The following is a 17807-nucleotide window of genomic DNA, read 5'->3' as shown; positions in this document are numbered from 1 at the left end:
TGGTAGAATAGAAGCCAAGACAATATGACCGTTAGGTTATAATATTGTATGCAATATGACTTACAAAAAGAAAAACTCAAAATAGCTATTTTTGAACTTAAAATTTTTAAATTACTCCTATCTCAAAAATAGTGCGTTTTTTTGAAATTGCAAATAAATGTGTTTGCGCATTAATTTATTGACTACGTACAGCAGTGTTCAATCCGTAAAAATTAACTACCATCTGGTGAGCCTGTATGGGGGATGATGAAATCTCTATACATGTTATTTGCACCTGCAGAAATCTGCAGGGCGTCAGATTCAGAATGCTCGAGTCCGAAACCTTGGATTCACCAATCCTGGGAAAGATGCCGACAGCTTCATCTGATTTTAATAACGTCTCTTAACCGAAGACGTCTCGTCTTCGAGTGATAGTTCGTTCCCAAGGAGGGCTCAAAAGACTCTTGGTCTAAGTACTAGGGACCGACTTGTGATACCCCTCTTTTGTTATTATTATTATTATTATTATTAACTACCATCTGGTTAGAAAAATTTCGTGTTTTTTCACAAAAATATGACAAATCAATCCAAATATTTTCACCTTGTCGAATGAATAGCGTCAGTCAACTTGTTTTTTTTTCTTACTTACTCTAAACATCGTTGCCCTATTAGACATTCTACTCTGAAAATTGATTTTAGACGTCCGTATCGTAAAAGGGAAAATGAAAATGAATGATTAAAATATTTGTTTTGTTTTAACAAGCTTTGTTTTAATATTTTATTTGTTATATTCATCATATACTTTTTAAATATAATTTGTTACAACAATATAATAATATAATAAGTATTTGAAACTATACAATCAATTTTTTATTTAATTTTAACTACATTTTATTTTTATCATTTTTTATTCAAATAAATAAATAAATAACAATATTCAATTTTTGTTTTGAAAATATAATATTTTAAATCATTTTAATATTTCTCTTTTTTTTATATGGTAGATAGATGGATAGTTAGATTCATGTATGTATATAATATTTATCGATTGAAATGAATTCAATCGATAGTTTTAATTTGATTGTTTTATATACATTTGTACAACATAAAATATGTAATATAACCTCATCTCAATCTGTTCAATGTGTTTGCCCTTTTATTTATTTTTCAGCTATTCTTGATTAAATAATCAAGTACTTCTAGTAGTAGTAGGAATGATTATATGATATGAATCCTTTATAACAATGCGTTTATTTATTTATATCTTTACTTTTATTATTTTTAATCAATTCAATTCAAATAATTTTATTTATTGATTACATAGATGTTTATACTGTAGTCTAGATGGCTAACAATCTTTCATCAAAGAATATTTAACTCTTTAGTTACTTACAATATTAATTCAATTTAATGAATTGAACTCATGGCTTATTCAATGTATGTTCTTGGTCTCTTTGTAGTCGTATCGTCCATTTCGATACGATAGAAAAAATGAAAACCTAACAAAGAATCGAGAGAAATCATTAACTCGACAAAGTTAAGAGTTAAACAAAACTTCTAATTTAGTGCCATTAATATAATAAGTTAATTGAATAATATTATGATGAACTATACATTATTAGTAAGAATTGAAAAAATTTAAAACATACAAGACTTGAAAAAATTATGTAAGAGTGTATTAAAAAATGTGCCCATAACTTAATAGATTTATTTACTCTTGACATTATAATTAATTATAAAAATACTCAAAACTGAAAAATATAAAGAATTACTGTTACTGTTAAAAATATAAACAATTCCTGAAAATTTTTTCCTATATTATCGTCTTCGTTCGCAACGACTTTAATAAGAATCGGTTGAAGCTAAAGAATCGGAATAAATAAAAACTCGACTTGAAGTTCTAGGAATTTATTTTTATAATTTTAAAACTCAATCCAACGAACACCACTACATTTAGTTCCGATACCGAGAATCGAACCCAAGACTCTTAGATGAGAGCCAGGTTTATATCAGCTACAAATTGGGTAATAAATTTCCATTACTTCTAATCGTGTTTCATTTATTTCGATTTTTTACTCTCAACGCCATGAGTAACACAAATACATCATCAAAATTTATATTTTATCAGTTGCATTAAATTTGAGTGAGCTTCCTAGAAAAGGTTTTAACAGTTCTCCACAACTAAAGTTTAAAACTAAGTAAATGACAATGTAACGTAAAACATTTCAAAAAAAGCATGTACTGAAAGCGACAGGTGCTAACGTCGCATAGTTGCGCATCAAGCTCAGAAAATTTCTAACCTGTGTTTAATAAATCAGGCGCGCTTGGCAAACAGTTAAATAATATTGTATTATTTTTTTATTAAAAATTATCAGTTCATTATTTTAATTAAGTAGGTATGCATTTTTTCCGAAGTTTATAAATTCAATTGACATTTTTATGTATCGAATTAAATTCATGAAGTATTTTTTTCCATCTCTCTGTTTTAAATATTATAAACTTCTATACAAATTTTGTTATCTCTGACACTGGCTCTATTCTACGTGCAACGAATAGAACTTCAGTTTTCATTTAAAATTTAAATAATATAAAAGTTAGCCAGTAATCTAGTTTTGGGTATAAACATTTATGATTGATTAGTAATAAGGCAATAGATAAAATATACAGGGGACCATTAAATATTTATAAAAACTGAAAATACAATAAACATGTTTTGTTTGTTTTTTTATATTTTTATTTAAATATTAAACATTGAGAATTTAGCTGCAACCCTGCAATCAGTCTGAATTTACTAATTGACATTAATTTAAGTGAATAATTAATTATTTTTTAGATTGTTTTTCTTAAATTCACACTTTTTGTTGGTATGAATTATTTATAATACAGAATGTCTTTAAAAATATTTTTTTATAAGAATGGTTAAAAAATAAAATAGGAGTCAAAAGTTACAGAAGACATTCTGTACATTTAAATACATATTTGTGAATTATAAAAGTACTAATAATTTGTTTGGTCAAGGTTTGTATGTTATTATCATCTAAAGAAAGCCTAGCGTACTTATTTAATTATTTATTTATAATATATAATAATAACGATGATATTTAGTTTTATATTCGTTAATTTTCTTCCAATTCATCTGTAGGTGTTCGTATTTAATCTCAAATCTTACGAATTAATGCATCTTTTGAAATCGATCTATCCAAATACACCTAAATCAAAAATAAATATCTTTCAAATCCGAAAATCAGAAGATACAAATGTCCTAATGCCACCCATTTAATTTTGGTTTATTTTGATAGATCCAAAAATCTATTTTATGCAACGTGCCTAGAATTTTTCACGATCATTCTCGTTTATTTTGGATCAACTAAACAACCGATTTTTATTTAATATTTTTCAAAATCTAAACATACATAATTTGTTTTATTTCTATTTCATGTGTAGGTTAGGTAGGTTAGGTTGTATTGGTTGTCCACGAAGGACACCCACGAAGGCTACACTTAGGCTGTAGCGAGTCCATTGTAATACCATACATGTGTTTTGCCACCTTTTCCCCTAATAATTTCATTTATCAGCTCCTCAATTATTTTCAGAGGCTGAGTGCACCTCCTTCATACATATACCATACACTACACCAATCCATCACAAATCACAACTATTAATTAAAATAATTTTTGTAGTGACAGCGATTAAATCGAGCCCGCTACCCTAGGCATACCGCGAACTGAATTGGTTATGCCTTAACCAACTGAGCTACTAGGGTTGTTCATGCGTAGTTTAACTAAATAATTATTCCAAATTTAATTATAAAAATAAAATTTGAAATCAATTTAAAATATTTCAGTTAAATTATGCATAACATATAAAAATATTAATTATTTTTTAACTACATTTGAAAAATATTACAAAATAATTGATTAAAAGTTTAAACATCTTTTAATGATACGTTTCCAAGTTCTAGCAATACATATTTATTCTTAAATATGTCGTTTTTAAGTTTTTAACATTTTTTGTATGGGATTGACCGTGAAAAAATTTTGAACATGATTAAAACAAACCGAGTACTTGCAAAGAAATCAAAATTAAATGAGTAGCGTTACGACTGAAATTCATAAAAATTGAGATTAATACATCCAAAATATTGGATAAATCACCTAATAATAATTGATTAATTAATATATTTATATTTAAGAATTGTACACACCAGTAGAATACCACTAATATATCTATATTTTCATCTATATTTATCAGTTTGCGCTATTACACAAAAATACCTGCAATATTTTTAATTATATTCGCTGTTGTTTTTCACCACGTAAATATAATATTAATTCCAAGACCTCCTCATGACTAGGTGTTATGTGGCAATGCAACATAACTTTAAAAACGGTCAATCATTTCTAATAAATTTTATTTATATTAAAATTAATACAATATATATTTGTATTAATATTTGAGTGAGATATGTCCATCATTTTTTTAAATTTTATTTAAAGATAATTTAAATATATTTATTTATTTATAATTAAGAATATATTTTCTTTTGCCACATTTGCATATTTGTTATTAATTATTATTCTATGTTGTATTGTTTGAATGTTTATTAAGGCAGTGTGTTTTGAGTATAAAATGGGTTGTATTTTTTATATTATTTTTTGGCAGCAGTAAACAATCATTTATTAATTTACCAAGCAAATAACATTAACAATTTATTATTATAGTTATCAAAGAGAGTAGTATTGAATGCCATTTTGTTTTTCTCTCATAAATATCGTAGAATTTATATTTAACATACATAGGTATTGAAATTTGTACCGTCCCAAATATCCAGAATGGAGAATTGGTGGTTGCCTATTGTGGATATATCATATTTTTTACTTATGTGATATACATCTTGGGTCAAGAACATTGTAAACCACAAATTAATATAAAATTTAAAATTGTAGGTACTAGTCGTTAAGGTGTATGCGTTCATACTCATCAACTTCCCAGTTATTGCCAGTAAAACATTAAAATCGTAAATATTAGACATACAAGATTTTTCATTTTAAATTGTAGTAGGTACTCGATACTTAAATTGCTTTTCTACAACTTTGATAATAATCAACATTTTATTTTATCAATATTTATTGAATGAATATGACATAGAGCAACTGTAACTTTATGTAACGCTAGAAATATGAAAAATACTATTGTTCAACCACCGTATCCACAAAATTTTGATTCGCCCGATTTCTTTTTGTGCCTAAGACTAAAAATTTCGTTAGAGTACATAAAACAAAACAATATTGGAAAAATTTTTCCTACACAAAGTGTTTCGAAGATCAGATAAAACACCGGCGTAGGTGTGTTGAATGAACTTTACTCTGACAAAATAAATATTAACAGCTCCGTAGCTCCGAAAGGGGAATGTTTCAACATATGATTCTTAACCCAAAATTACTTGTTTAGGTATAAGTACGCATATCTAAGACCTCTTCATATATCTCTTTGATTTTTATAAATTTAATTCACATAGAATAATAATTTGTTCGAATGAATTTTGAACACTTGCCTTTATTTTTATTAATATTGAAAAGATTCATCATCGTATCGAAATCGCATCGGATCGGACAGACTACATACTAAATTCAAAGTGAATTTTTAATAACACAATATGAATATGATGTGCTTTACGTAATGTTTGACTATTTATCCTGTTCTGTCCGAATTCTTATTTTAAAATGAGAGTTATACTGTTTTGAATGAAGCAGATTGATGAATACATCAATTCAATCTATTTATTGATATTAGATTGAAGCATTAGCATAAATAGCTATTTGTTGATTATAAAATTCTAAAATAAGCATGATTTAGACATTGTTTAACAATATTTGAACATATCAATCATTATTTCATTTCAAATATATAACAACTAGCTAATTTAATTTTGTTTTTACTATTTCACTATCATTTTATCATCGATCACAATTATTGTTATATAATATAGATGAATTATACAGGGTTATTCATAAACAAAGGAATATTCAATAACTTTATTATCTTGTGATTGACAAAGAATCGGTTAAATAGTTTTTGTTAAGTGTATACACAATTTCATATTTTCAAATATTAATTGAATTTATGGTGAAACGGCTTTGGTGTTAAACGGCACTGTATATTTTATATTAAAAGAATTTATAGATTTGCATCAGAAGTTTGCTAAATCTCACAGAAAGGTGTGAAAGTATTCAAGATTTAATCTCAATTGTTAATATAGCAAGAGAGCTAAACACAAATCGGATTTTAAATTAGCAAATCGGTTCTGTTCTTTTGTTACCAATTCCATTTTTATGAAGAATAATCATAATTTTTTAAATATAGAGTTTCTAACGAAGTTAGAAGTTTTCCTACAAACATATAAGACGTTTGGTTACTTAAATTCTGAAACAAGCAGTTTCTCAACGTAAAGTTGTAGGTTTTTAATTTTTTTAAAGGTTTTTTGGGACGCGTGCTCTCACAGCACCTGTCAAGTTATTAAAAAAATGCCATTCCCTTCCGCTGAATCCATAAATACGTGGTATATCGAATTATTTAGTCTCTGTAACTTGAATTTCAAAAAACAGATTCCGTAAGTCGTAGTTAGTAAAATATAATCGCGCCATTCTAAGTCAAAATTTTAGCAATTAAATCCTCTGTATTTCGAACTACTAATTAAGTTGAAAACTATTGAGTTTTCTCTGCATGAATTTGATGTGTATATGTTAAATGTCAAATACAAAAATGAAATTATGTAAAGAGAATAATATAAATATGTAGTTCAAGTATTATTTTAACTACTAAATCCCTCAACAAAGCCTATAAATTTTGTATACACAAAAGAGTTGTTTAACATTTAATGAGAGTTTAATTGTCTTCCATAAAACTGTGAAATGGATTCACCGATCTAACAATAACTAAATTATTTTTTATTAGACCACCATGAAACATATTTTAAAACCCATTGGGCTGACAACCAAGCAATTTATGACCCACAAGATTTAGAACATGCAGAGTAAAATATAAAATTTAAAAATGGTACAAAAAATACAGGGTATCAATTTACAAAAATGTTGGGTCTTTTTCGGTTTAAATAAAAAATGCAGTGAAATATTTCGAAAGTTCGACCAAAATTCACTTGCTTATAAATTAAAAGTTAACCATTTTTTGTCAATTCCGAGATAAAAATAATTGAGTGTCCGATTTTTCTGAACAATTGCATACATACATCATCTTTTTTTTATCTATCTACATTTTTTTCTACGTACAACTTTTGCTTGTTTATCATGTATATAATATATATATTATGTATATAATATAAAATAATTCATTGTTTTAAATATTTATTGTACAAAGTGTAACGTAACTGTACTGCTTAGTATTAGTTATCCACATAGCCCAGAGGGCTCAGTTGGCCAAAGGATTCGATTCCCTTTTCGAAATAAATGAGTAGCTGGAATAATCAGCGAAAAATGTGTAACTGTTTCACTATGGGTTGGCCATTGTAACCTAAACCTAACCATGACCGTTTAATTGGTCTTATGGATGAAAACAAATTTAATTGTTATTGTATTAAAGAGTGTGTTAAAAACGTGATTATAACGTTACACGTTTTACAATACAATTTATAATTGTAATGAATGATTGTTACTTCATAAGCGAATAAAATGCTTTTTGAACCTCGATATTAATTATCGGAGGTGTGAGTTTTTTAAGTCTATAACAATCAAGTCCAGTCATTGACCTTTATCACATCCCACTATTCATAAAACATTTTTAACATTAAAAAAAAAAGTATATTTACATTGCTTGTAGGCTAGCACCTGGTAACTTCCAAGTTATGGAAGTAATGGAATAAGAAATTTGGACTTATCAAAGAATTTGAAGCTGACTGTAGTATAAAGAAACAATCATAATACAATTATTATTTATTGACTTTAATTGTTATTAATTAGTTAAGTAAATTAAAATGAATTGTATAAAAATATGAACGATATTATTATCGATCGTTGTGAATGTCTAAATCTAATTGTATGATGGGGTTGTTCTTTATGTGGTATTATAAATTTATCAATAAGAAATATTCTTTCGATGTATTTTATTTACATATAAAAAATATAAATTGGTCCGAGAGCCGTGCATATAAGTATCCTATGTATAAAAATCTTATTGAGTGAAAATAATATCACCTGAGTAAATGGGAGCAAAATTTAGAAATAACAAAGTTTACTCCCGTCATGTGTTATGATGTCATTTTAGTTTACATCAAAATCAAGTTTTTAATGTGCAATATATGTCTTCTGCAGAGCTGAGTAACCGTTAGGTTGTCTTCATTAAAAAAAGTTTTTCAAGCCATGATTTTTGTTGAATATATTTACATGTTTTTAAAAAACATCAAGACGATATTTACTTCCCCGAATTCACATCTCTGCTTTGTAATTTTAATGTTATAAAAACAGTCAGGTTAAATGTATTACTTACCCAAACAGAGTCATGCATGTATTTTTACATAGAATATTTAAACAGCTGGCTCTTGAACCGAAAGTACTTCATTTGCCATTTATTATTCATTAGGAAAAATTTCTATTTCAGGCGCTCGCTGGAAAACGCAAATTTTCATATAATTTTACTGAAACTCCAACAAATAACTTTAATCTGGAATCGCATGAAAACAATCCGTTGAAGGCGCCTTAACAGATATATTTCTAATCAATTAATGTATTATTATATTATATTATTAGAGTTTATCATTTCAAAAAGTTTTAACAATGAGTATAAAATCGAAAATCTTGTTTGATGTCCAGATCACAAATTTGTAGACAATATAAGAAATTCTAGGTTCCATAGGCTTCAAAATCTTCTCATCTTTTCAACCTTCCCCTTAAAATTTTATTTTTCATTTAGATTCTCGAAAACAGAAGACTCCGGATGAAGTCCAAATAGATAGCAGCGCTGGTAGATGTACGTACCTTAGAAAGTCAAATTCGGTGATCTATTGTTCTTCGTATGTTTTTAAAACAGAAATTGGACAGAGAAAAAAAGATTTTCTTTAGAAAACTGAAGATAAGAGCGTCACAGAAGAATCTTTCAGTTTTCGAATGATGCCCGGTAAACTTTTATGCGATCGTTATATCAGAAAATATAGTAATTTATAATCAAAAGTGTCAATTTCGTTTTGACACTTAATAATTCGCTGAAAAAAGCTCGTACAAAAACTTACAACAGCTTTTTCTAGAGAAAAGAAGAAGCTTGCCAATGCATTCACTTTGATAAGATTATGAAATGAAATTGAATGTGCATGCTCGGAGAGCTGCATATGATCAAGATCAAGTCATTTTTCGCGGGGAAACAGATAGCGTTTTATAAATTGTTTGAATTGTTAAACTGTTTTAAAAAAATAACTGAAGAATAAAATAAATAAAAAACTAAAATAAAATAAAGAATAAATTGTGTGTATATTTTGAAAACATAATAACAAATAATTAAAGAATTTGATTACACATTTGTATTAATTTTAATTAATAAGTAGAGTACTAATAATGTACTAATAAAGTACTATAATTGTTTGATTTATTCATACTGAGTACTAAAAAACTAACTAACACAAATGAGTAAAGTATTTTGTAAAGTACTAGTACTGTATATGCATTAAAATAGTCCGGTGAGAAACAAATCAACTAAAATTGTTTATAATAAATATTTAACAGATAAATATAACGAATATATAATATTTGTAACTTATTAATTTTAATTCTTATTTTATTTTCAAATTAATTTTATTGAAAATATCAATCAAACACTAAACACTAAAACACTGTATGTACAATTAAAGTTAAATAAAATGTCAACGATACGATACGATACCACCTCATAATTGTGTTAACGATCGTCTGAATTTATTTAAATTGTACACAAACACACAAACATCACTTATTAAAATTAATTTATTTATTATTTATCTGTTAAATAATTAATAATTAGTAATATATAAAAAAAAAATAAACAACTAAATAAAAAAAAAAACAATAAATAGATTTGATTGATTACTTAAATAAATAAAATAATAATAATATGTATGGCGCACATCTAATATAATTTTATCTTTTAGAGCAGCTGCGGCTGCTTCTCCCCACTTAAGTAAAATAATGTTGATCTTCCAAAAGAGCTCTTCACTTGTACGAATAACAATTCATTCAGAATATCTAAAAATCATGATGGATTACATCAGTGAACGTACGTTATGTTCAATTAATTTATTAACGGCATGTCTTAACACCCATAGAATTATCTTGAATAGAATTATTATTTCAACTGATTCAAAATTGAGCAGTTGATAGTACGTACAAATGTAAAAAGATCACCCCATTACTCCAACATTCATGTAATTATTTACTTGTAGCCATTTTTAAAATAAAATTTGTAAACAAAATAATAATATATTAATTGTTTGTTTGATAAGTAGATAATTATAGTTCATATTCAATACTCTACACCATGAGTTAGTTGTCAGCTATCGAAAACGCTTTATTTGTTCTAAATCATTAATATAACATACATAACCTACAGATTTCCTTGACACGACGCCCATTAAATGGAAGCAACTTGCGTTTATCATGGCTCAGTTTCCTTATGAAAACTGATGTCTTGCGAATCTGTTAGAATGTCATAAATCAAACATGGATACCACTTACACGAAAAGTATCGTCACCGTACACAGTGATTCATATAAGTTTCATCAATTTAAATTATTTTGTATATTTAAAAACAAATATATTTTAAATATTGCAATATTTAAAAATAAATATTTTTTATTTCTTATTGAACTTGAGAAAACCACCTTCATTTATATTGGTAATAGAAGGATTGCTTTTGAAAGCGTAAACAATTTACGCAAACTTATAGGAAATCGTGTTCGATAGCATATAAACACTCATGATTGGTTTATTATAAATTTGAAAAGTGATAAATCAATAATAATATAATATAATGTTTATAATATGTTGTTAAAAACATTGTAATTGTTCACATAAAATAATAAAGTAGACATAATAGTACACGATAATTATAATTTGTTATTTATATTTATAATTATTATAATTTATTATATTTTTTTTACATTATTATACACATTCAGATCTAAAATCAAATTTTTATTTTATTTTATTTATATACTTCTTCATCTACTCTTCTTATTTTATTTATTTTTCATGAGATTAGCCAATTAATTAATTATTAATTATAAAATATTAATTATAATAAATTTAATTAAATATTTTATAAGTTATAATTAATTATAATAATAATAATAATAATATTTATAATAATTAATATAATTTTTATAAATGTTTAAAGCATTTTTCATTTTCAATATATATAATTTGTTTCATCAAATGTCTAATTAAAACTAAACAACAGAGTAGTAGTATATAGTAATTAATTAATAGCAATAGTAAATAGTAAATAGCAGTCTATAACTTATTATTGTATTGTTTGTGTTACATTTTTTATTATTTTTAACATTCATATAAATAATAATAACATTAATGAACTTATTATTATTTATATTAATTATTTAATATTTGTCATCATTATATTATAATATAGAAGTTGAAATTTTAATTTATATCACCATGAGCACCATTCATTACTATTATCATATTCATTTTATAATTACTAAACTTGCTTTCCTAAAAATATTTCAAGCATTTTTTAAACGTTCTGGTTCTATGCATAGTTTAAAGCGAAAACAACACCAAATTGATGACAAATTTTATGAAATCCAATAATTAAAAAGTTACTTAGATATTTATTAAAAGTTGTGTTATATAACTTATTGGATACATTAAACTGCTAAAATTTGGTGGTTAGGATTGCACACCAGCACAGAACAATTAATGCGCTCTTGGATACATACAAATTTTATTATATTTTTAATTATGCCTTTAAATAATTTTGTATTATATTAAAAAGATAATTATATACTGGGTGTTCAATACAAAACGTTATGGTATTTTATCAAATAATTAATTATACAAAATTTTGTTTAATCTAAAAGTTGTATGAATTTATCTAAATTAAGATACATGAGGCCCTTGCAAATGTAGTTGGCTTTTAACACGTATTTTCTATACAAAAAGTATAGAGAATGTAAGAGACAGTATTATAACGAAAGAGCAATTAAAGGTGAAAAGTAGCTCTTAATAAAGCTCATACTAAAATTCAAACATACTGTTTCTATTTAAATATCTAAAATATTGAAAACGTTTTTAATATCTAGCATTAAAGAACCTGAACTTCAATTTAACATAAATCTCGAAGTACCATGTAACAGTAACACAGCAAAAGGTGTCATAATTTATTTTATTAGAACAAGCAAGATTTTTATCATTCATGTAATTTTAAATCTAAAAAAAATTAAAATTTACGCCCATGGGTTGAATCTACATCACTTAAAATCCAGTATTATACGGCTTTAAAATGGAAACGGTTTTTTATATGATCAATAATTTGTCAAATAAAAACATTTTATATTGAACACCCTATATGCAGATTGTTATTAAGTATCCAACCATACTTTTGAAATTCTTTAAAAGTTCATCATCATCCTAAAATATTTGATTTTGTACTCAAAAAATAAAAATAATTTTTATATTACAAGGATGATGTAAATAAACTCGAAGAGATTTTTTGTATATAATATGATTTGATACTGATTTGTTTTGTCATAAATAATATAATAATGTCAATGATATTTATTGTTTTGTAATTTGTATTCTAAAGTTAGTACTGTTTGTATGTTTTGATTTAAATTGCACCTCAACTATAACTATAATTACATTTGCATATTAAATAAGATAATTAAATAGACATTACTTACAGTACGGCACTAACTAACTAATAAATTGTTTTGTAAATCTAATTTTTTTAAATTTTAATAATAATTTTTAGTATCACATATAGTATTTAGTATTATAATCAATCGATCGATATCCAATGCTGCTAGAGCTACGAACAACAAATAAAATACGTTGTGTATGTAATTGTAGCAATAAACGTAGCATATTAGCCATTAGCCACCATCTTGTTTTTTGTTCTAACTATTTTGTATGTATTTTGTAATGTGCATGCATTATATTTTATTTATTTTTGTTTTTCTATTATTTATTTTGTTTTGTTTGTAATAATATAAATAATCATGAATAAATAATAAATAAATTCAATAAATTTAAATAAATGCCCAACATTCTAATGTTTTAACAACAAAATCAACATTTGGTGTTAATGGTTCGTTACCATATGTGCCACATGGTTCTGTTCTACCTTGATATAAGTCACCATCTAACCATATACCAAATTTACCACTGAAAAATAAATAACAACAATTAATATCAATTAATTTATAAAATTATGTCAATCAATAATTATAGTAAAAAACAGTTTATATTCAAGAAAAGTTAAAATTCGTTTTTATGGACTAACTGTGCACTTTCGATTTTAAATTGTTACTTCTGCCAATACATCTCAAGTTCATTGAATCGAAATAAAAGCAGAAAAATTATAAATACAGACTTTTAATGATGATAAATCAGTATTTAAGTAACATACTAATTAAGAATTCTTTTTTATGCATTTGATAAAGATTGGTGTCTCACAAAAAGTCTCAAATATATTTTTTGGATTTTAGGCAAAATAATTTTGCAAATACCAGGTTAAGTTTTAAAACCGATTAAATAATCTGACTTTTTGATTTTTCAACTTCTCAAATATTAAAATTGGAGAATAAACAAAATTATTTTAGAAATTTGAATGTTTGATAAATTTCGGAACCTTTCTTTCCAAGGTTTTAATAAATTACAGAAGGAACCTCACTTTAAGGCTAATATTTTAGAATTATACAATAAACGAATTTTACTATAATTAATTAAATATTTAGTAAATAATTAAAACTTACTCTCCAGCACCAATGGATAAACTTTCATTATTTCCTTTAATAAAATATAAATTTTCTCCAGTCCAATTAAATACTTGAAATTTAGGTGAGAATCTAAATAATAATGATTCCCCAGTACCATAAAAATGATCACTCACTTTTAATGCACACGATGTTAATGCTCCAAAAACCTGAAAAATATGAATTTATTATTAATTTATTAATGGCACTTAAATATTAAAACTAAATTTGTTAAAAAGGCAGAATATTTTATGTCCCAAAAAATGCCTAAAGGTGACAAGCATAAGTTATTCAGACATTTTGACAATTTCCACATAAAACGAAAGTTTAAAATTGTTTCAAAATCGATGAATAGGTTGCTCGATTCCGATGATCGTAAAGTTTCTAATGAATGTGTTAGAACTTTTAAAGTCATTTATAATAGTAACTTGCTAAATCAACTGATTTTCAGGTTCAACAACTGATGATTGTAAGGACTATTATACTGTTACCTATCCCTCAAATTCTAAAATATTTATCTACAAGTATGAATTGTCGGAGAATTTTTAGTGGAAAATTCTTCATTTTTGACAAAATGTTTTAAGCATTCCACAATTTTTTAAACATGCAAATATTTATACTTACATTATTATCTGTATCTTCTATAACCATTAATATTGGGGATTCTAACTTCGACATCTTTCGATACATTGAATTCAATGAGAAACCATGTTGTGATGTACTAAATACTAATGTCCATACATAACCTTCAGCCCGAGCTGGCAGATGACGACATAATTTTTCGCGATGTTCATCTGTTAAGATTTCTGTAGTTCCAACTAGATCTGGTGGTGTTATTTCTATTTCCAATGAATCTGTATTAAAGCCATACAATGCCTGGCGGATTTCTTCACTTCGTGATAATGCCTATAAAAATTAAATGTATTATTAATTTCAATTCATTAATTTTAATTTAATATTTTATTTACATGCTTAACATGAATGTAACTACAGAATATGTAACCAGAGCTTAAGATTAATTTAACTCACTGCAGACTTTTTAGTTGGCCGATAATTAATTGCACGATAATTGGATAAGCTTATGCTATTTCAGAATGCACTACCATTTATAATCGGCCGACTAAATAAGTGTACGGTTGTACTAAAAGTCTAAAAAAGATTCTACTTTATAATTATTTACAGTAGTTACATTCATGATGGAATGATACGGTATTAATAGTTAAGTGTGTGTAAACTACTTGATAACTATAAACAATAGTTGGTGCGATTTAGGCAAAACATTTAATAATTAAATATTAAAAGCATTTAAACATTATTGTTTTTTGTATTTTGTATTTGTTTTGTTCAGTTTTGATTTGTTTTCATTAACTTCAGAAAAAACTGTCACATCATGGGGTCCTGGGTTCTGATTTCGCCTGACACAAAAATAAAATATACTAAAAAAATTACTAAACGATATTGTTTGATTTGTCTCATTTTAATTTATCAATTAAAAGAAGGGAACATATTATAATTGCGATACTCATTTTGTGGTAGGTTAGTTTCTTGATAATAAGTAAATAGAGAAAATCATTTTACAAAATTTTCATCTAAAATTAAAAGTAATGGTGTTTTAATAAACTTCGACCTCATTAGGATCGTCTACTACTCGATTAAATATTATTCTATATTAATTATTCTATTCTAAGATCGAAACTTTGACCATATGTTGCGGGTTTTAATTCTAAAGACATAAAATTGTTTTTAGACTTAATCCTTTTAAAAAAGTGAATTATCAAATCTAAGTTTAAAACATAACTTTTTTTGCTACCATGCAATATCATAGCCTCGGCAGATTTTCTAATTATTAATTGAATTATTTTTTATGGTACCAAACGAAACCATGACCTCGACAAATTTCTCAATTACCAATTAAGTTTTGATTAATAGCCCTACTGATTACTTTTTGAAGTTAAAGTGATTAACACTTGAATTTTTTTTTTTAAATAAATTAAAACAATGGGTTATAATAATAAACAATGGAATATTTTTTGAAATAATCAAATTAAGTAATTAAGAAACGCTGAAGTGTTAAAAAATACTCTCGATTTAAGTGGCCTGTCATTATTATTAAAAAAGCCTGCCATAATATTCCAATACAGACCGGCCTACTTTAAAAACGAGGGATATATTAAATTTAGTCTAAAGTTTTAACGCTAAGAAATTATTATCATCAAAATAGACGATTTCTAAATTCCGTCTGCCTGATCGTCATTATGATAGTTTAAAAAAAGAAACAGATGACGAGTTAAATTTTAATTCTAATATTTTAAACTGTACTGTAAACTCTTGTTTAAAACATTTTTTCATAACCTCGACCATTAGAAGTTATCGAAACATAAAAAATTTGAACTTTACTTGTTACTGATTCCGCTTTTACCATATTATACAGATTAAAAAACATTTAGTAATGCCACCGGGGTCTAAATTTGAAGAAAATGGTAGGAAGCAGAACTTAAGCAAGTAAAGTAACAAATATTTCAATATATTGGACACTAATGGCTGAAATTGAAAAGCAATTCGAGTTGCCGTCTATGTATCAGCCTTAACTTTTCAAACCCCCTAAACATGAACGTATTAAGTTTAATTTCACAATTTTAATAATTACTAACAGTTAAAACATTCATAACCAAGTAAATGAAAGATATTTAAATAGTTAACTCTGTTAGTATTTATTTTCACTTATTTTCAATTTATAACTATTTGTATATACAGATGATTTTCAGTTGAGATTTGGCACATTTTGGACACGTATTTTTAAACAAAACAAAAAACTTTAATTTTGATTGATATTTAAAGATCAGCAATCTATAATACCTGATTTTTATTAAAACATAAATTTTGTATCATATTGTTGCGGTTTACGATTTCAATTCACATGTACAAACTTGAATTCGTCGTATTAATTAAATCGTTGCACCAAGTGTAACTATGTACAAAAATAACCAACTAACATCATTTATTTTTATTTAAATTACTAGTTATGGTTATCAGTATTTTAAAATATTTATTATTTTTGATTTAAACAAAGTTTGATGAATGTATGAAAATATAATTCAAGTTTTATTTTATTATATCATACCTCTAATATACGTTGAGCTTGTATAGCTCTTTGCAATTCTGTTTCTTCTTTTTTAATTTCTTTTCGACTCTTTTTACGGAATCGTGACTTTTGAGATTTAAATTTAAATAATTTTATAAACATTTTTGATTGATTTATTAAAAATGCTTCACAAAACTTTTTTAATTAATTAAATAAAAAATTTCTTTGATCTTGAATTAAATCGAAATACACTGAACACAACGTGATGTTTGTATGATGATTAATTAAATCAAGTAATCAACATGTTTCAATTAACTCTAGTATTTATAAAGGTACTTTATTATTGTGTTATCTTTTAACACTTTATCTTCCGAATCAAATTGTAAGTCAATTCAATTTAATTGTATTGATGTCAAAATAATATACTTAAGTATACAATAGATAGCTACTTAAGATTAAAACCTATTTTTTTGTAAAATTCATTACGTTACAATTATTAGAAACCAAATTCTTATGTTTACGGCTACTGTTTTCAAGGTTTATTCTATATTATAGGATATCCAATCTCTGACGAAACCTTATTTAGATTTTTTTATCGGAAATAATTTCTTTCAAAGTTTGAAGAATGGTTTTTTTGTTAAAATTTGAAGTATTAAATTGTTCTTCTCATGAACTACGTTAAATAGTAGATTTGTTAAAAAGAGGAAGGTTGAATTGTTTTCATAAAATTCTCCGACCTTTTCCCGACTATTCTACGATTCCATAAAGTTCTTGACT

The 17807-nt window shown here is 25.6% G+C and overlaps 1 protein-coding gene across 5 annotated transcripts in view; it reads right to left on the bottom strand.

The window, feature by feature from the left end:
* Nucleotides 1-13206: 13206 nt before the first annotated feature.
* The window catches only part of LOC123305750 (TLD domain-containing protein 2), a 146013-nt gene continuing 141412 nt past the window's right edge, over nucleotides 13207-17807 (bottom strand). For 2 of the 5 annotated variants that reach the window (XM_044887555.1, XM_044887556.1), the window contains 3 exons: nucleotides 14573-14854; nucleotides 13949-14118; nucleotides 13207-13358 (listed from right to left, as the gene is read on the bottom strand). In XM_044887555.1, the coding sequence (XP_044743490.1) occupies nucleotides 13223-13358; nucleotides 13949-14118; nucleotides 14573-14854 (588 nt within the window). In that variant the 3' untranslated portion in view covers nucleotides 13207-13222. Of the gene's footprint in view, nucleotides 13359-13948; nucleotides 14119-14572; nucleotides 14855-17069; nucleotides 17224-17807 lie in introns of those variants that run through there. The other 3 variants (XM_044887558.1, XM_044887557.1, XM_044887559.1) reach the window with 2 other exon arrangements.

This window comes from Chrysoperla carnea, chromosome 1, assembly GCF_905475395.1.
Source record: "Chrysoperla carnea chromosome 1, inChrCarn1.1, whole genome shotgun sequence".
NCBI lineage: Eukaryota > Metazoa > Arthropoda > Insecta > Neuroptera > Chrysopidae > Chrysoperla > Chrysoperla carnea.
This window is presented reverse-complemented; position numbering and strand designations above follow the sequence as displayed.